The 21,472-nt window shown below is 40.3% G+C and overlaps 1 protein-coding gene across 5 annotated transcripts in view; it reads left to right on the top strand.

Moving 5' to 3' along the window:
• The window catches only part of SERGEF (secretion regulating guanine nucleotide exchange factor), a 107,052-nt gene that overhangs the window by 16,028 nt on the left and 69,552 nt on the right, over positions 1-21,472 (top strand). For all 5 annotated transcript variants that reach the window (XM_080999396.1, XM_080999398.1, XM_080999397.1 and 2 more), the window contains exon 9: positions 6,154-6,320. In XM_080999396.1, coding sequence (XP_080855522.1) covers positions 6,154-6,320 — 167 coding nt within the window. The remainder of the gene's footprint in view (positions 1-6,153; positions 6,321-21,472) is intronic.

Genomic DNA, 21,472 nt, shown 5'->3' with positions numbered 1-21,472 from the left:
CACTGATATTAACAAATATCAAATATCCAAACAAATGTGCTGAAAATAAAAATTTTGGGACTACCTCAGATGTAGTTAATGCTCTTGGGACATCTGTCTAGGGCAAAGTCTTCCAACTGTGTGATGGAGAACATAACAACCGAGTGTTTAGAATATGGAGTTGGTTTATAGAATCATAGATTCATAGAACTGTAGAGTTGGAAGTGATCCCAAGGGTCATCTAGTCCAACCCACTGCAATGCATACATACACATACATACATAGATATACACTGTCCATAGCAAGTGGCATCCCCATACAGTAGTGAGTTTCCAGCCCCCAGATGTATTATCTATTACCACTTAGCCATATGAATAAGCACTAGGGTTGCCAGCTAACTGAGGGGAAAGACCCAGACTGGGCAAAGTTGTTAAGCTGGTGTTTTTTTTTTAGTTTTGCATAAAAAAATTATGTTTTGCTGATTTCTACCTGGACATTGCTACCAACTATGGTATTACAGATATGTTTGAGACGTATGGCAACCATTGCTATTTCCCATGTCTTTTTGTGGGCTTTTCAGAGGCATATGGTTGGCTGTTGTTGGAAACAGGATTCTGACCTGAGCCAGCAGGGTTTTTATTATGTTCTTTATTTGAAGGGCAGGCAGACCTAATCAGAATCATTAGGAAGTTACTGCACAATGGCTTTGATTCATGCAACGACTCTAACTAGATTAGCCTTGCTAAATTTGTGCCTTCCATGCTGACTGGGACTGATGGAAGCTGTAGTCCACAATATCAGGACACAGGGTTGGCAACGGCCGTCACAGTTTCCCACCCCTCTGATACAAGCCGAAATCTCATAAGATTGTTTTCTTTATTTTGTCCATTCTTATTTTACTTAATTTCTTTACAGGCCACATTAATCCCGCCAGTAACCCTGTAAAGCTCAGAGGTGGGGAACATTTAGGGTTGCCAGATGTCACCATACTACAACTTCCATCGTCCCTGACTATTGACCACTTTGACCTGGGCTGATGGGAGTTGGCATCTGATAATATTTGAAGGCCCATAAGTTCCCAAGCCCTGCTATAAACAAGTTGCTTTTATGGCACATTTTCCCACAGCTGGTGAACAAAGAGAAAATGCCTTACCCATTGACACCCTGTAATTTCCCACTTCTGAGTGGTAATTTAAATCCTGGTCTCTCAGATTCAAGTGCAGAACTCTAAACAGGAGGCCAGACAGCCAAGATGCCTCATTCCCACCCTTCATGTTTATATATCTCTTTGAAACAGAACGTGAAAATGATTGTGGGGTGTGTGTGTGTGTGTGTGTGTGTGTGTATGTATATATAGATATATATATATATATAGAGAGAGAGAGAGAGAGAGAGAGAGAGAGATGTGTGTGATATTATGCTTTATAGAATTGTACATTCATTTTTTTTGTGGATTTGAACTTGTTCTGCCTTGGCCAATGCTTTCTTGCTCACACAACTGAGCCACACCAGGTGGTGATCTATGGGTTTTCCACTTCTCATTCCGTCCCAAACACAGTGGCTGAGAGGTACTATTTCAGTAGAGACTGAGGCAGCTATGAGAACAAAGGCTTCCGCAGAGAGATAAGTTGAAAAATGATATTTTTCAGCTTGGTTTTCTAGATAATGCTTAATAGATTGTCCAAAGAAATTCACTGAGGAGATTGAAATTTTCTGTTTATGACAATCACTGCAGACCCAATGGGCCTTGTCAAACCTAGTTACACTGAATCAGGAATTTATAGTATATTATTCCTTTTGATTGTCATTTGGCTCCCTCAGGGGAAAAACCCACAAATTAAATTGTAAATGTTACATCGTATTACATCACATTAAACCTTGGTGCATACTTGAAGTGCCATGAGATTGACAAATTAAAATTATGGCAGTGAAAAACTTTAGCAGTAGGAAAGTACCGACTTTAAACAGCCTGGAGGCAAAGCTTCTTTGCTTGCTTCAAAATATGTATAATATTCCTGTTCTCCATCAAATGAGCAACAAGATGGCATGGTCTGATATGGTCTGATGTGTGTTTTAGGCAAGGCAAAGGTGAGATATCAAACTTGAGTGTCGTGGTTCACAGCTTACCCACTACACTATTATTCTTCTACAGTAAAAGCTTTCCTTAATAATAATAAATAGCACCCCTAACATGCTTGGTGTTTTATAAAGTAGCACCAAAGACAAGCCATGTCCTATGGAACTTGCGATCTAAAATTCAACACAGGGTAGGTCTCAAGGCAGGGACGCGGGTGGCGCTGTGGGTTAAACCACAGAGCCTAGGATTTGCCGATCAGAAGGCCAGCAGTTCGAATCCCCGTGACGGGGTGAGCTCCTGTTGCTCGGTTGCTGCTCCTGCCAACCTAGCAGTTCGAAAGCACGTCAAAGTGCAAGTAGATAAATAGGTACCACTCCGGCAGGAAGGTAAACGACATTTCTGTGTGCTGGTCTGGTTCGCCAGAAGCGGCTTAGTCATGCTGGCCACATGACCCGGAAGCTGTACGCCGGCTCCCTCGGCCAGTAAAGCGAGATTAGCGCCGCAACCCCAGAGTCGGCCACGACTGGGCCTAATGGTCAGGGGTCCCTTTACCTTAGGTCTCAAGGCAAGTGTCAAGGAAGACTTAGACAATTGTCTGACTAGGAAGTTAGGCAATAATCTTACATATTTTTCTCTCCCTAAGACAAGAACAGCAAAAGGGAACCTCTAACCACCCAGATACAGCCAAGCCCAGTGCCATCTGGTGCCTAAACTGTGTAATGTCGCAATCCGTGTGTGGATGTGAAAATAGAAGGAGGAAAATTGTGTGTTCAGTTCAATCACATACAAAGCTTTCTGGCACATCTCTTATCTGTATATTTTATTCTATTTTAGTTGTACCAGTAGATAAAAATTGGAATGGCTATGGAAACACTGAACAAATCATTGACAGGTAGGAAGAGGCCCAACTGAATCACAGAACTCTAGGGCATGATGAACTCTTTGCCATCCTTTGGAGACATTCAGCTGCACACAGACATGAACATCGACATCTGATGAAAGGAGAAGAACCAGGGCTAAGGATTACAGGGAGAAGAGCTTGTTGGGAGAGCATTGAGGACAGGAATGAATTGAAGATGGAAACTTCACAGTGTAAGGAGGGGGCTTCTCTTGACTTTCTGGTCCTTAGGGAGCAATAAGGGATCACTAACTACATAACTTCTTTAGATAAAGCAGTGCTGGTAAATTGTCTAATTGCTTGTTGGAATTTGGCCAAGTTTGGACCAATGAAAATCTGGCTTGTGGTGCTGCAACTACCCTCTAGAGGGCAGCATTGATGTCTACATATTTTTATTTCCCTACCACCTTACTGTCAGCAGCTTAGAGCAGACAATAGATCTGTCTTGATCTGCGGTATTTGGACAATGGTGGATTGCAAAGGCAAGCAGTGCTTGGCTTTTCTCTTACAATAGCTGAGATTTTAAGTGATGGTAAATTCTTGCAGGGCTGCTTTAAAAACTAGCTGCAGGGGATGGCTAAAGCCACAGAACAATTAATAAAAGTGTTTTAATATGATTTGTAAAAATGACTGTCCACAAATTAAATTAGTAAGTGGGTCTGATAAACTTCATCAATTTTAAATTTTATGAAACTTGCTTATTAACCTAAATGTAGATGCCTTTTTAAGGATATTGAAGGATGCTTGAGATAACCTACAATTTAATAAACAAATGCTACCACTTGTTCAAGTGCTCAAATACACAGAAAGGGATAGAGTGTGGCTGTTGGCTACACCTGTGCATGTGTCCAGTGTAATGTCTTAAGGAGTTGTTTAAGTATGAATTGTGTGTATCATTCTGTCCATACAATTAAGCTGAGATCATGTGGGCAGGGCATAGGCATAAATTCTCTCATATGCTGTTCTGAATTTGTTTAGGGCGGAAGCCTGAGGCCACAAGTGGCTACAATCCTATACCCCTTCACCTGCATGTTGAGACAAACATCTGAATAGTGTAAAATAAACTATACTGTAGGTACTGTAGCACACTATAAAATAAACCTTTGGTCACCCTGTGATGCATTTCCAAATACAGTAATGGCTAATGTTTTGGCATCCTTGCCTTCTGAAAGAGATGAGCAGGTTCATCATTTCCTTGTCCTTTATATGGCTTTCTGTTATTAATATGAGAAACCAATGTCTTTCTTGAACCTTCAGAGCAACAGTTAAACTTGCAAGGATAATGAGGAGCTACATTTGTTTTTAATTGCATAACTATAATTAGACTGCTATCTGCATTTAGATATTGCTATTAAAAGTTTAAAAGTGAGAGGCGCACCATAGCTTGAATTTTAAACAAGCCCAAGCCTTGGTTGGTGGTGATAAATAACAAGTGTTCTTTGATTTGGCAGCCTGTCTTGCAACTGAACTGTCCACATGGTCAAATAGCTGCAAGATCTCCTGGTGCGGGCTCTCGCCTCTTTCTGTAGTGAAGGAAGCAGGGGGAATTAGGAGAAGGGAGTTCACTATTTTGAGGCTTGCTCATAAGCTTTTCTGAGGAAAGTCCTTGTGTGAGGGCTGAGGTAGAAGGAGCAACAGCCAGTCTGCCTCAGTGCACGGGTTTCAGGGCCAGCCCCAGTGCTTTTCTTCTGGGGGGGGGACGCAGGGGTACGCATACCCCTAATGATTTTGTGAATCTAAGTTTGGCCTCATTGAGGGGCACTATTTCAATATGAGTAGGTAAATGAGAGTACCCCTAAACATTTTTTAAGGAAAAAAGCAGTGGCCAGCCCTATCATTAGGCAGAGTGAAGCAGGCACCTTTGGCGGAATATGCTGGGGGACAGGAAGTGGACAGAACTCTGTGTGCCATTCAACTCACCTCGCATCCTCTAAGATAGTTTCTGCCCACAGGTGCAATGGAGGATGCTGAACTCAGCTTCTAGTCTGGACAGCTTCTGTGTTTGGAATGGGAAAGGCACCATCTTTTCCTTTGCCCACAGGCAGCAAAAATATTTAGGAGAGAATATTTATTTGATATTTATGTGCAGTTTTTTCATACAAGCATTCTCAAAGTAGCTTACACAGAAGCAGATTAAACTAATTTAAAGAATCATAAAAAACACGACAGCTTAAAAAAAACCTAAATAAAGGCATGAAGAGCAGCATAAGGCAACAATTTAAGAACTTAACCTGCCTGAGCTTGAGGGAATAAAAACGCTTTTTCCTGTCTCTGAAAGGAAGACAAGTGCAGTAAAGAAATGGACCACCTAGGGCATGTTTGGCATGAAAGTCTGAAAGGGGTGTTTGCTTAGATGTACTTACAAGCTTCCTTATTGAAGAGAGCTTCAGAATGGGTATTATATGTCCTCCTAGGTGGAGTTTCCAGATCACTTTTATTCTTTTTATTTTTTTAAATTTATATCCTACCTTTCTTTTGTTGTGTAACCCAAGACGATAAACACATGGTTTCCGGGCACTCACCTCCATTCAGACACTGACCTAACCCAGGCATGCTTAGCTTCAGCAAGATGGTAGCCTCATGTGCCTTCAGCCCATGGGACTTTCATTGCCAGGCCCCTGTTGCCACCAAGGCATGAATGACAGTAGCAGGCATCTCTTTTCCAGTAGGGGGTGCAACTAAAGTTGGTAAAATGCTACTACAGGACTATTGTTACCTGATCATTTAGGAGAATTGCTGGATGGACAAGTATTTTCAGACTATGAACCTGCAACTCAACAAGGAGTAGAAGCCCATCTGGGTAGAACTAATATTTTATGACCAACTGGTCCACTGAGTCTTTCTCCCCAGAATGGCAAATCATCAGCTCCCTCTTGCCTGGGTTACCTTTTATCTATCCAGCTCATTACTAATCTCAGGTGATTGTACAGAAAAGCCTCTACCACTACCTTGAGATAGACTGGAACTTGTAGGGAAAATGTAAGGAGAGGGGAATTTGAGAAATATGAACTGGGGAAGTAGGAAAAAAAGCTGAGTGTTAATTAACCCTTGAAGTCAGAAGAGGTTAGAGTGCATTTTTTTTAAATAAAAAGCCTAGTTTCTTGTTATTTTTCTTACATTGCTGAGTTGCTGCTGTTTTCACAGTGATTAAGTTTTGTCTGGAGGACTAATGCTGAACAACTGCGTGTGTTCTATTCAGAAACAGGGAAAGTCTTTACATGGGGTAGAGGAGACTATGGTCAACTTGGATGGAGCAGGATGCTGAATGAAGGAGAGAGCGAGGATGGAAAGAAATCGACTGAACACTGTTTGAAAAAGCAAATCAGTGCACCTGTTGCAGTGCCCAGCCTCACTGGAGCATCTGAGGTAAGGAGAAACCATGAATTTTGTTAAGGTCAGACCTCTAATTATTTGTTTGTCTTGTGTTACTAATTTACCTTTTGAGCAAGGGCTATCTGTAGCCCTGAGACATTATACACTGGGAAAGAACATCCAAGCTGTGGTGGTAACAACAGATGACTGCCATCTTGTACCTCTGTGGTAGTATCTATTGAAGCAGTCTCTGAGAAGATGGGACTCTGTTACATGGAAAATAGAAGTCCAGTTTTACGGTAGCAGCAATATAGAGAGAGGCTAACTTCCCAGATAAATTTGTGCATCTAAAAGTATATATTGGGTGGAATTCAAAATAGCGCCAAGGAGATTGTTCATCAGTGCAAGCATTTCTGTTTGTGAGATGGAACAATTGCCCCTCTTCTCCCCGTGTATTTTCTTCTGGGGGTTTGGGAAAGACTTAGGGAATGGGGTGGGGGAAAGCCCTGCTGCATTAACAGAGGTCCTTGTGGTGGCTTCTGCTAGAGTAATAGGTTAGTTGAATCCAGACGATGAAGATGATGATGATGATGATGATGGTTCCTTCTCTGTTCTTCCCCATGAGATCCCAGCATGGATTGCAATAATTTAAAAAATACAGTACTAAAACCAGTTAAATTGCAGTCAGGAGACTAGGGTGGGCTCTAAAATTTATATCTTGGTCATCAAAAGCCAGGGCAAGGTGGTGTGTTTTCAGCATACCATGGAAACTATATTATGAAGGTGTCAGATGCACCTGATAGGAATTTCACTGTTTAGGGGTTGCCACTCCCTCTCCACTCCAAATCTGAGCTTGGTGAAATTACCAGAGGGCCTCCTCTGCCTATTTCAACATGCCAGACAGTCCGTAGGAAGGGAGTTGGTCTTTCAGATATATTACTTTTAAGAGCGATCCTAAGTGTTGAGTTTTGTTTGACATAATCTTGATATGTCTGGCTATGTTTTCCCTCCACCCCTACTTAGTAACAGCATATTATATTTTAGTGCATCTGTAGTTCAGTTTTTCCATGTACATGTTCTGATGTACCATCTTTTGTGGAGCTGAGAGTTTCAAAGGACTATGGACCTATGTTGTTGTTGTTTAGTCGTATCCGACTCTTTGTGACCCCATGGACCAGAGCACGCCAGGCACTCGTGTCTTCCACTGCCTCCTGCAGTTTGGTTAAACTCATGTTCATAGCTTCGAGAACACTGTCCAACCACCTCGTCCTCTGTTGTCCCCTTCTCCTTGTGCCCTCAATTGTTCCCAGCATCAGGGTCTTTTCTAGGGAGTCTTCTCTTCTCATGAGGTGGCCAATGTAATGGACTTATACCTAAATGAAAAAACAAGTTGCCTAGAGTTCGGCCAATTAAAAAGAGCAACTTTAGAAACATTGAATACTGTGAACTCACGGGTGGGAGGAAGTGAGAGTTTGTTTTATTAATAAACATCTTAGTAAGATCAGCAGTGTTTAAGCTGCTACTGATATAGAATGAAAGAGCTTACAGGGCTGAATTGGATAGCTAAAACCTTGAGATGTCAGATATAATCAGATCATGAAGAACCTAAGTGTAACTGATTTTTTAAAATATATATCTATATAAAAACAATATTGACATTTTGGCACTAGCTGGTGGCAGTCACAATCCTGGAATGTAGCTAAAAATGGGACTGTCCCTTGTGGAGAATGTCAGAAGTAAAACACCTGAATACTTGGGTGTCAAAGTCTTCTGCCCACATCAGCTTGAACTGTGACAAGGGGCATTTCACAGCACAGAGACCCCATCACTGATCACTGGTGACATCAACTGCAAATGCAACACTAAATCAAGGAAGCATGTTGCACATCAAATGCTTCTAGATTGGGTGTTCCCCCTGCCCTTAAAATAAAGGCTGTTTCTGAGCAGGGAAAAAAAATTCTGGTCAATTAACATATGCATTAAAATTTCACATTCCAAAGCAAGAAACACACATATATATAGAGAGAGAGAGGGAGAAAGAGTTTTTGAATAAGTTAATCTAATTAGTTTTTCTTTAAAAAGTTGATGGAACATGAAATTTTGTAGGTAGGAGTATTCTTCATCAAGAGCATTGTCTTCATGCTTTCTTCTACAGAAGGATTATCCCCTTTCCCTTGTGTACACCTATTAATGATGCTGGCATATAGGAACACAGCAAGAAATTCCCGTAGAAACATTTTAATGCTCCTTTTTGCAGTTTATCAAGTCTTCCAGCAATGTGATAGCAAGGATGATACAGCAGAAAATAATAATATGAGGCATGGCAACATTCATGCATACTTGCCTTTATAAAACTGTCTTTTTTCCACATTAGTGTTAAGTTGCCTGTCCTGGAATAGTTCTGGTTATCTTATTTTAAATATTTGAAAGCTGCCTTTAAGGGTAGAAGCACTTTCAAGCTACCAGATAAAAGTATAATATAATCAAAATAAATACGCATAATGAAAGCCACTTGCATTAAAAAAAAAACACCCAGCCAGCTGTAAGCTAAACACAATCAGCAATGCAATAAAGCAAAACATACCTTCAAGGAAAAGGCAGTGAAAACAGATGGGTTATAAGGACTCTCCTAAATGACTGTACGGAATGAGGATGACTTGCCCCCATCAGCAGTACATTTCAGAAGGATAAAATCACTACAGTGGAAAAAACACACACACACTTCTGCCCAACCAGATTATTCTGAGAGGCAGAAGGCCTCAACTGTTGAGCTTAATGTACAGAGCGGCTGATATGGGGGAAGGTGCCCTTCAAATAACTTGGACCTAAGAGGTGGGTGGCTTTAAAAGGTTAAAACATGTACTTTAAGATGGACTCTAAATAGACTGCTAACTAGTGCAACTGCTGCCAGCTGCTTGCCATCTTCTTCTCTGGGCCCAGAGGCATTCTGGGAAATGAGGTTGGTGGGCAGCTGGAGCCTTGGCTGGCGCAGTGCTGTCACTGCCTCGCCATGTGCCATTCCTCTGTGGTATCGTCTGGGGAACCTCAGTGTCTGGCTGCAGGGTCCCATGAAAGTGCAAAGTGTACTCATTCAACTTATCAACTTATTCCAAGTTGATCAGCACAGGCACACTTTGGAAATCATTGAAGAGCTGTCACTGTGCTGAAGTAACATATATTTTCTCTTTATACATATGATTGCTTCCAACCTTGAGCTCTAATATTATTACCGGAATTCTAAACATATAAGGAGAAAATGCAAATATAGTAACCAATTGGAGAAATGTTCTGTTGCATTGAACTATATTCCACTGTAAATGGCTGTGTTTGGTGAGGCAGATAAAATAAACAACACCAATAAGCATCAGATCTTCAATTCTGAACAGCCAGTATGGTTAGAGCACTGGACTAGGATCAAGGAGACACATGTTCAAATCCTCGCCCAAAAATGAAGCTGATAGGATGAACTTGCGTGATGCCTTGTCTCTCTGCCTAGCCTGTTATTAGGTCAATAATACTAATAATCTATAATAATAACAATAATAATGGGATTATGGGTTTGTTTTGGTTTTGCTCGTTTTTATTATGCATATTGTTTTACCGTATTTTTTGCACCACAACACTCACTTTTTTCCTCCTAAAAAGTAAGGGGAAATGTCTGTGCGTGTTATGGAGGGAATGCCTATGGGTGGCATGCCTACAGATTTTCCTCCTCTAAAAACTACGTGCGTGTTATGGTCGGGTGCGTGTTATAGAGCGAAAAATACGGTATTTTGTATTTTTATACTGTGAACCTTCCTGAGATCTTTGGATGAAGGGTGGTATACAAATTTAATTAATAAATAAATGAAATCAATACAATATTAATAGCAACTTTTATCCAAATCTAGTCTATTGAATTCTGTTTGTGTTTATAGATTTTTGCACATTTTTGGGAGGAATATGGGTATCAGGAGTTTAACACATTTTGCTGTAAAAATGTGGACTACAAAGGCTTTCAGGGAATATAATAAGCCTTTGAAGCTAGATTTGCTATTCAGCTGCCAAGAGCATGTCTTCAGTACATTAGATGTATCACTAAGCGGATTACCAAAACCGTAGGTCTTAAGGAAATGGATAATGCAATAAGTGCATTTTTAATTGTCTGCTCTTTCCTGGTGCCCTGAAAAGTTAATTTTGTTTTAAAAACAGCTGATTAAAATAGCAGGAGGAAGATGATGATCTTTTCCCTTGCCTTAATATCAGCAAACTGAAGAGAAGAAAGGAAAAAAAGAGCAATTTACAACACAGCATCATTATCCATTGGATTGGCCAACTGGTGGCTTCTGGACTAGAGTAGCCTCTGAATTATCTGATCTCTGATGGCCCTATGAAAAATTTAGACAAACCATGGTAAAATGTTTGTTTGCGATTTTACCTATTAGGGAAGGGGAAGAAACTTTTTCAGGTGGTAAGAAATAAGAGAGCTGATAACCTTAAGGTTACAGAAGCTGGCCATCCCTGCTGCTTATCATGTTTACGTTTCAGAGGCTAGGGTCCTGTTCTGTTTTTAATAAGCTCAGTGTAAAAGGAGAATAATCACACGGAAAATTTTGCATTGTAAAGATAGATCTTTAGGTGTGAGGTGATTTAGGTGCAGAATCATTACTGCCTCCCCTTGTTTTTGTACACTATTGTGCTTTTTCTGGAACTTTCCTCCTTAATCTCTGTCGCTTATAGTAGGGACAGAGAACATGTGGCCCTCCAGTTGTCGGACTACAGATCCCATAATCTCAGACCACTGGCCATGCTGGCTATGGCTGATGGAAATTAAGCTTCTGAAGGGGCACAGATTCCCCATCCCTAATTTGCAAGCCCATTTGTCCCAGCCTGTCTGTGACTATATACAGATGTGGCTGCTGCCTCATATCTAGTTTGGACCTAAAAAAGCATGGCATTTTCTGTTTATTTGTGTCTCAATTCTCCTCAGTTCTGGTTTAGGTTTGTACTCATACTGAACAAGTGCTTTATCTTTGGAGGTGACTTTTGGCTTGTGTACAGTGTCAGTGTGGAGGCAGATTGGCTGTGAGCCAGTGAGGAAATAGGCTATTAACTCACACTGATTCCATGCTTAGAAAGCCGTACTGAAAATAATTAGAACAAAGTCACTTTATTTAAAAACATTCCCCAAGTTTTTTGAAATTTTCTTTCATGTTTGCGGTTTAGACTTTTACATAAAAAGGGTGTGCTTTCTGCTATGTTAAGTAAGATAATGTTAACAACAAGGAACTTCCACTATTACATTCAGTCTCTCATTAGTAACCTTACAAGTTGTTTTAAGTTCAGTGGGAGATGTAGGAAAATGTAAAGCAAGGTAGATTGAATAATATAAGCTGTGAGCAGCTTGCTCAAGAGTCCTTACACTGGTTTGGGGAAAAGCCAGATAGAAATTAGTTCTGATCTTCCACAGAACACAAAAAAAGGGGGGGGGGGAGAAAAAATCTGACAAGTGTCAGACCTCTTAAGAACCGGTCTCCATCCCCCTCTCACACAGCAAATTGCTCATGTGCAGTGGCTCTCCATGCCAGCACAAACATTCAAGGCTGGGGAGGAGAGAAATGTCCAGGTTCACACTCTGAGTCCAATTGGCTCATTGGCTTGCTGAGGTCACCAGAAGCAATTAGAAGTATAAGCATCTGCGGGGTGGGTCTTTCATGTTTATAGGCCTTTGTGTGAAGTTGTCGTCTTGAGTGGATACCTATCTGATGTCTAACCAACTTATTCAAATCGCTCCAGTAATGTCTTGGTTTTCTGTCTGAGATACTGATAAACATTTCAATAGCTATTTCTCATTATGACAGTGGTTAAACCTAACTGTACTTTTAATACTAATTTTAATGGTTTTAGAATAAGCTTGGAGGAAACCGATATAATCATATACAGTCATACCTTGGGTTGAAGTACCTTCGGGTTGAGTGTTTTCGGGTTGCGCTCCGTGGGCACCCGGAAGTAATGGAACGTGTTACTTCCGGGTTTCGCCGCTCACGCATGTGCAGACGCTCAAAATGATGTCACACACATGTGTGGAAGCAGCGAATTGTGACCCAAACACGCGCAGACGCGGGTTGCGTTCGCTTCAGGATACGAACAGGGCTCCGGAACGGATCCCGTTCACATCCAGAGGTAGCACTGTAATGAGTAACTTAAAAGATCGGTACAGGAAAATCTTCAGTATAAAATCCTTGTCCCTAAAACTATGTTTTATAATCAGTGAAAGTGAGAGTTCACATACAAAAAATAAAAGTAATTGTAGAACACCAAAAGCTGCATATTACTTATATACAAGTTGCTGAAAACCGTAAAAGTAGAAATACAGTGGTACCTCAGGTTACATACGCTTCAGGTTACATACACTTCAGGTTACAGACTCCGCTAACCCAGAAATAGTGCTTCAGGTTAAGAACTTTGCTTCAGGATGAGAACAGAAATCGTGTTCTGGCGGTGCGGCGGCAGCGGGAGGCCCCATTAGCTAAAGTGGTGCTTCAGGTTAAGAACAGTTTCAGGTTAAGAACGGACCTCCGGAACGAATTAAGTACTTAACCCGAGGTACCACTGTAATATCAGAGAAGGTAGTTTGCATAATATGAGGTTAATTCGTAATAAAACAGACAAAAGGATATCACATAGTATGAAAATCTTCAGTTTTAGACTTTGTTTTGGATAGGTGAATTTGTGGGGTGAACTTCTGGAACTTTCCTACCCAACTTGTAGGAAAGTGCCTTATATCAATACATGGTCCATCTATCTTGGTGCTGTCCATACTAACTAGCAGAGTCTCTCCAGAGATTCAGGACAGGAGTTTTTTCCAGGTCTACCTGAAGATAGGAGAGACTGAGCCTGGGACCATTTACATGCAAAGCTTGTGCTCTGCGGCTGATCTCTCGCCTTTTCCTTGCAAATGCCAAGCAGCTATGGTTGCATCCAGTGTTGAATATTGAATTTGTAGCACTAACTAGAGAAATAGCTAAATCTTTATTTAACAGGCGCTGTAAGAAGTCAAGAACGAGACAGAGAGTGTGATCTGTGGTATAGGATCAATAGGCTGAATTGTGATGTTTTCCTTTTTCCTTGAAAACAAGATCCCAGAATATTGAGTACAAATCTTTGCATTATCTCGCACTGTTGTGTTCCCTAAGCCCTTCAGAATGCTTCTCTTTTGGGTGAGGCCTGTGAAGGTGCTTTTAAGAAGAGTGAATTATTTAAACAGTCAGCCAAAAGAAGCAGTGCTTTAGAACACTGCTGTACCTGAAAATTAGGACAGTGTACGGTTTCCACCACTGCCCATTTTGAAGGAAAAGCATAACACTAAAAACTATTTTGTTTTCCAGCTGCACAGTGTAAAATTTATGGGAACAATCCACCAGGAATAGAATAGAATAACTTCCTAGGAAATTAAGCTCTGAGCCTAGGACTCAGATCAGAAGGTTGGCGGTTCGAATCCCCATAACGGGGTGAGCTCCCCGAAATGACACACGACTGAAATATGTTCACTGTTGGGCAGAGTTTTCCTAAAAAATAATGTCAAAAATTAGGGGGTGTCTTATACACAGATACATCTCTCCCCATTTACTTAAATCTGAGTCCCCCCAAATAGGGGGTGTCTTATACATGGGGGTGTCTTATAGACGGAAATATACGGTATATTTTGCCTCCATTCATTTTCACAAAGGAATGACATGACTGAACAGGGATTTTGGTGTGCATGTTTGTGAATGAACTGTTCTGGAATGATATTTTAGGTTCAAAGTGCACTAACAAAAACCACTTAGAAAAAACACAGTATTGGTATCTAAAAGTGGATGTGGCAAGATAAAAGCAAGCTAATAATACTCACAGGTCCCTGGAGAGGAGGATAAAAAGGATAAAAAGGAGAGAGTACCTTTATCTGCAACAATATCTGAGTGGGAGAGGCTGGTCCACGGGGTTGTATGCAGTGCTGCAGCTTCACTCTCTTAACAAATTCCTGTGTCCGCACCAGTGCCTCCTCTTTCTCTCCTGTTCCCTCCAGCCTCCCATGTGCCCTCCAAATTAGCTCCAGCTGGTTTGGGGGCCCACTGTAGCAGATTATGGGGACATAAAGAGGGAAGAGTAGAAACAACTGTCCAGTTATGTGAGTGGAACTCCACTCATACAACCCATGGATGAAATTTTGAATTAATTAATCACACCATGCAGATCTTAATGGGGGCCTAGGTTGGCAATATATTTATCAAAATTAGTGGCAATGTTCTAGGTGAGACCCTGTCCTTCGTGTGTGAATAAAAATAATCAGCCCTCAGTCAAGTTCATCTAAAAGTGATCATATTTGTATTTGCTGTCAGTATTTGAATAGAACAAGTGGCATGGGGATAAGTGTCTGACAATGAGGTTTCCTGCTTGAAGCCCTGCAGTCTTTGACAGAACATAGTTAAGCAATTGATATTGTCCTATGACCTTACAATGTTCTGTTGATCAACAGCAGGTGGGCTACTAAGGTATATATACCCTATTCTTCTGACAGTACTTTGTTTTAAATTGTTGTAACCTGCTCTGGGATCTTATGGTGAAGGGTGGATAATAAACTGAAAGAACAAGAATAAACAAGCATCACCACCAACAGGTATTTGCTAACATTCTGGTTTTGCATCAGGCAAAAAAAGTTAAAAGTGGTAAATGAGGGAAACTATTTAAAGATAACATGTCTGCCTTTGGAGGAGCGGTGTCATTAATGTGTTCTTTGGAAGTGTCTATCAGAATTTGGGGAAGTTATTTTGATTCAGCTATTTCTCCTAGGCTACATTATTATTGATCCTATTTCAGCAAGCCAATCTGTAGCAGTATTTAAGAATCATTGGAGCATAAGAAAAATGTCTCTAAGATGGGTTTTTAAAATAAATAATAATAGTAATAATAGTTTTGACATACGGCATCTTTAAATCCAACGGTAATTTTTCATTTCATTTAGTTCTGATGCACTAGTTCAGCTTGCACTAAAAATAGATGAAATGAAATCCATACCCCTCTTTTTCTCATCCTCAAAAACAACATAGATCCCCTCTTCCAATCACGCTTTGTTCCCGAGAGATAAAGAAATGAGTATTTAGCAAATATTCTTTTCTACCAACACGATAAACTAAAATGAATGGATTTATCCCCTTTCCCCAATATGGTTAATTGCTTAAAATTCATGTTCAGCAGTTCAATAGTGATGATCAGAATGTGGTTGTATGTATGTCAAAGCAATGTTAACAATACGTTGTCCATTGAAATTGCAGAACTGGTGTTTGCAAGGTGGCCGTACTTTTCCAGCTTGCACGTTGCTAACTCTGTGACACTGGAAAGAAAATGGAGAAAAAAGAATTAATATGAAGATTTTTGAGCACAATATGCTCCTACTTTTGAACACTCTTTACTATCCATTTCTCTAGTGTGACTCGTTTTAACACAGAGGCACTTGGATCTTCTTTTAAAACCATTTTAAAAAAAACCCCATTTAAGATTCCATAAACAGTACAGAAAGATGGTACAAGTTCTACAGTTGATAAGCAAGGTGCCAACAGAAGAATGCGGATGTGCTTTGCACATACAGTTGCCAACATAACAAGTTGTGGAATGTAAATAAAGCTGGTCAGGAGGGAATTCAGGTTGAACTTGGAGATCATCATGAAATAAAGGGAATAATACATGTTAGCATCAAAGCTTTTTTTAGGTGTTGAAAGTCAAAACTAACACTGTCTGCTGTGCCTGAAAGATTGCAGGGTGCCCAGGTGAGACGACTAGTATAACATGCTGTTGCTGTCCAACCCTCATGATCAAGGAAAGCTGTTGCATTCTGTATCAGCTGTAGCTTTCAAATATTGATTCATCTTTTCATTTTTTTCTGCTGCCTTTCAGCCCCAGCTGGGGCCCCCAAAGTAGCTAAAATTAAAAGCACATTGAAACCACATATAGTGGTACCTTGGGTTACATATGCTTCAGGTTACAGATGCTTCAGGTTACAGACTCCGCTAACCCAGAAATAGTACCTCGGGTTAAGAACTTTGCTTCAGGATGAAAACAAAAATTTTGCTCTGGCAGCGCTGCGGCAGCAGGAGGCCCCATTAGCTAAAGTGGTGCTTCAGGTTAAGAACAGTTTCAGGTTAAGAATGGACCTCCGGAACGAATTAAGTTCTTAACCCGAGGTACCATTGTAGTTAAAATAACACATTTAACAACCATCCATGCATTTATAACAGCAGACAAAACAGCATTGTTATTGGCTTAATATAAATATAAATATAAATAAATGGTGGACACATTTTCTTGTTTGATCTCTGAAAACGGAAGTGTTAAGAGCAGGATGCCATGAGTGTACTACGGGACAATCTTGTCCGAATTCTGTACAACCAAAAAACAGTTGAATTTTTAAAAGTAGTTCTAAAACTTTACAGTAATTCAAAAGTACAAAATTTCAAACAACAAAGTAAACTTGCAATAAACTGAAAACAGCACATGGTTGTACTTCAGTGTTATATTGACTATTCCAATACATCAAGAAAAATACAATTTCCCCATGAATTTATTATGTTGATTTACTTGCATCCCTTTAGAAGAGGTTAATTCAATCATTCTCACAAGAGCTGCATTTTTTTCCCTTATCAGACAAGGCTTTCACTTTTCTTATTGAAGTTATTATTGGTGTATCTATTTTATTCAGATGGCAGAAGTGCTGTTTCCCAGCAAAAGACCTTTCTTTTGTTTATCGGGCCACTTTCTTGGCACTGCCTTTATTTTAGTCATGCCAGATGGCTCAGAATTGGCCATTCGCTGTATTTCCACAATTGCTGTCCACTTTGCCTGAGGAGGTGACACCATCTGCCGAGTGGATTCCTTCCCACGTGTACTAGAAATCATTTGGGGGAATTGGATCACATTGTCGAATTCCTCAAGATGTTTGGAAATGAAATCCAGGGTATGAATTGGGTATGCTGTGGGTAGCGCTGTACCTTGGGTTACAGACGCTTCAGGTTACAGACGCTTCAGGTTACAGACTCTGCTAACCCAGAGATAGTACCTCAGGTTAAGAACTTTGCTTCAGGATGAGAACAGAAATCGTGCAGTCGTGGCGTGGCGGCAGCGGAAGGCCCCATTAGCTAAAGTGGTGCTTCAGGTTAAGAACAGTTTTAGGTTAAGAACGGACTTCCGGAACGAATTAAGTTCTTAACCAGAGGTACCACTGTAGACAGTTTGGTAAGTGAAAATACAAGCCTTAGGTAACATCACATTATTATTAGTGTTCTTGTCATTGGAAGAATCCTGGAAAACTGGAAAATATCTTCAGGCCCATGTTTAGAATGTGTGTCTACTCTGATGTGAGACCCTGAGAACAACAGATGAGTTTTATCTGAAACTTTGTCTACATGCATACCTTGGATTCATATCTGATCAATTGCACATTAGAGCAGGCATCCCCAAACTTGGCCCTCCAACTGTTTTGGGACTACAATTCCCATCATCCCTGACCACTGGTCCTGTTAGCTAGGGATGATGGGAGTTGTAGTCCCAAAACAGCTGGAGGGCCGAGTTTGAGGATGCCTGCATTAGAGAAATGTATATCCATGGTGACTTTCTGATGACTTTTTCCTACAACTTTTTAAAGGATGCAGTTAGGGGATGTTTGAGTAACTTAGGGAAATGATTCTTACCATTTGAGATAATTTCAATTCCTGAGCATAATTTATTTAGTCTGTTACCTGAAGTTAAAAGGACTGTGATAGAATATATGTTGTTCACACATTTGGCTTTAACTTTGAGTGGAAACTCTAAAACTCAGTGAGTCATAAGAGTCGGAACTATTCTTTATGGAAGAGCTCTTGCAGAAGAGAAAATTTATTTTGCCCAACATGTTGAAAAACACCACATCTTATTTTAAACAAAGATCTGCAGCATGTGAAATGTATCATTTGTTCAGGCATAAGGCATGCTGCACTGGATTATCTTTTCCCTCTGAAGATGAGGTTCACTGTTGGGTCAGATCAGTGTCTGATAGTTGTATATAATAATAATAATTCACTTACTGTTTGTGTTTCTACTATAAATGTAAATGTGTTTGACATTCTTATGGATATGCAGTTTTATTATCCTGTTTTACTGTGTGGAGTCTTCTCTGAATAATTTATTTTATATTAACCTTTTAAATAAGCTCACAAAGGCTGTTTAGCTTGAAAATAAATTTCTAGACTCTTGGGGGCTAGGAGAGATGGGGTATTCTGTCTCTCCAACAGCAACTGCTTCCATGGAACCTGTCTTCCGTGAAGTGTTGGTTGCACCAATTTCTAATACTACTTTTTGTAAAATTCCACTATCAACTATCATAAGAAGAAAGCCAAATTTTCACATGGGTTCTCCTTCTGCATGACCTGAAGTTTGCACTTCAACTACTTTCCCTGTACCCACACTCCTTATTTAACCCAAAGAAGATTTTACCCCTTCCAAACTATTAGGAAGCAGGCTCTTTGATGCTCATGAAAATGAATACATTCATGTAAAACTTCTCCCTCAAAATTGTCTATGACAGATACTGTTTCTCCTACCCATTTGTTTTCTGGTTCCAAGCAATAATCTGAGGGTGCATGTTTCTTCAGGGTGTGATCCTGAAAATTTTGAACACCCCGCTTTCTAGGTTTACCCAGAAATTGCCAAGGTGTGTGTTTTTAGAGAATAATGGAGCTGGGAGCAGAGAAAGGAAAAGAGAGAAGTTGCCTTGTATTGCACTTCCACAGCAACCAGTTCATTGCTGTCTCCAGCCTGACCAGAATAAAAGGTGAGAAAGGAACTTAATCTCCCAGTAGCCCCTGATGCAGTTGAGGCTGTCATCATAAGAAGATTACTCTGAGAGGATGTTCCATGAGGATCCATGGGACTGGGTTATCGGGAAGCAAATCTTGTAATGGGCTTACTGAAATATATCCTCTTCCAAAACATATATTTACCACCAGATTCCTTGCTGCTCTACCTCTTGGTAAGCAGCAGCAACATGACTGACCAAAAGTCACGTGAGGATCAGTGGCCCATCACACCATCCACTACTGTTTTATATCAAGTGTTGTTCAAACAAATCTTAATTTTATGTATTCATGATGTATTGATCCTCCAAAAATTGTGTCTGCTTGGCCCGGATTCAAGATGATATATTCTCAGCATGGCAGCTGACAACTTTTGAATAGTTAATTTCCAGTAGTTACTATATTTTAGCATAGCATGCTGAGGAGTAAGTGTCAGAATAGCCTCATGAGTTGGACATTAGCCCAAATCTGCTGGGGAAGGCTGTGCCCTCAATTATGTGTGCATATTATAGTCATACCTCGGTTCCTGAATGCCTCAGTTTTGGAACGTTTTGGTTCCCGAGCGTCGGAAACCCGGAAGTAACTGCTCCAGTTTTTGAATGATTTTCGGAAGCCGAACGTGCTACGCGGCTTCCATTTTGAGTTTGTGGCTGTTGAATGTTTTGGAAGTTGAACAGTCTTCAGGAACGGATTACGTTCCACAACTGAGGTTTGACTGTACATGTGTTTGTGCTTCCACTGTATTATTGTACCTGATTTTACAAACTGCTTGTTTGTAGTGCTGGATAAATGAAAGTAAGACAAATTGAGCAAGGTCTCTCATGTAGTGAGTTCCGTATCTCAGTAACTGATAAAAAGACATGCTTAAGCTAATAGTTTTATGAGCTTTCTTTCCCAAACCATGACCGTACGAGAAAATTGGAATTCTCTCCCTCCCTCCCTTTCTCTCTCTCTCTCTCTCTCTCACACACACACAGCTAAAAAATGTATTTTTTCTGCTTGTTGAGGATACACAAGCATTCACAAATTAGCATATGTAAGTGTGCCAGGCACATATATGAAAGTGGCTTCAGTTTAATTAGGCTTAGTTGATAACGGTACTTTTCCACTGTTGTTGTTTTTTAAGTAGGAACTGTGAACGTGCTGTAACAAACTGCACTGCAGGCTGCAGTATCTGGTTGGCATGCCAGGAGCGTCACTAACAGTGTACAGCTAAGTAGAGATTGGTGAGGAAACTGGGTCAGAAAACATGCCTACTGTACCTGCAGAGACTGCAGAGCAAAACAGCAAAGAAATGGGACTGTCCACAGTATGGCACTGTCTTACAAAGTATAGAAGGAGAAAGCTGCCAAGAGCAGACCAAAACATACATCTCGTAGCTCATGATGTAGCTCGGTTTTATTGCCAGTGATTGTAGTCATGTCTGTTGAGCATATGAATTTGTTTACCAATGAAAAATTTGCATGTAGAACCATGAAGACCAAGATTAATGAAGCCCATGTAAATTTGTACATAAATACTTTGAAAAGAAGAATATTTTATACTGGTAATTAGGGCTGTGCAACCACCACCATCTCTGCTTTGGTTTGGATCTGATTCAGTGATTCAAGCCCTGATTTGGATTGGATCAATTTGGACCTCAGGACATCTGAAATTTTGGTCCTCCCATTGACTTGCACTGGGAAACCAAAATGGCCATATTTTTATATGGAGTTGCATGAAATTTGGAAACATGGTAGCCCCTCAGGAAGAGATGAACCCCAACAAATTTCAGACATGTAGATCTTCCTTGACTGCATGAAGAGAGACCTCCATTCCACCCAGACTCCCTTCAGCATAGTGGTTTGGTGGTTTGGATTACTTTGCTTATCTCCAATTGCTACATGAATATATCATGAAAAGCTTAATCCAGATGTCCATCTAGGAAAATGTGAATTATGCAGAGAATGCAACTTGTACCCTTCTGTATGGATTCAGTAGACAATAATCAGTTGAATACATTTCCAGAGGCAGGCAACAGGATACACAAGAGAGGAAGAACACTTTAACTAAGATTTTTTTTTACACTTTTTATACCCCCACATTCAAGGTTTTTCTGTCCAGTTTTGGATGATTCTTCCTTCCCATTGTAGCCCTCTGTGACACAATCCTTGTTGTCCAGAGAACTCTTGACCTCTGAAGCTCTAAGACGGTAGAATACAAATGTTGTGGCATTTGGACTGATTTATCATTCCAGTATATTATCACAATATATAGCTGTTCTCTCTGTAATGAGAAATCAGATTTGTAATTGTATACTTTTAAACCTTTTTTTCTTTTAAAAATGATTCCATTTGTAAGAAAGGCTATGATAGCTCTACTGAA

The sequence above is a fragment of the Podarcis pityusensis genome, assembly GCF_964106645.2.
Source record: "Podarcis pityusensis genome assembly, chromosome: 1".
NCBI lineage: Eukaryota > Metazoa > Chordata > Lepidosauria > Squamata > Lacertidae > Podarcis > Podarcis pityusensis.
Note: the sequence above shows the minus strand (reverse complement) of the source record. Positions and strands in the feature narration are given on the sequence as shown.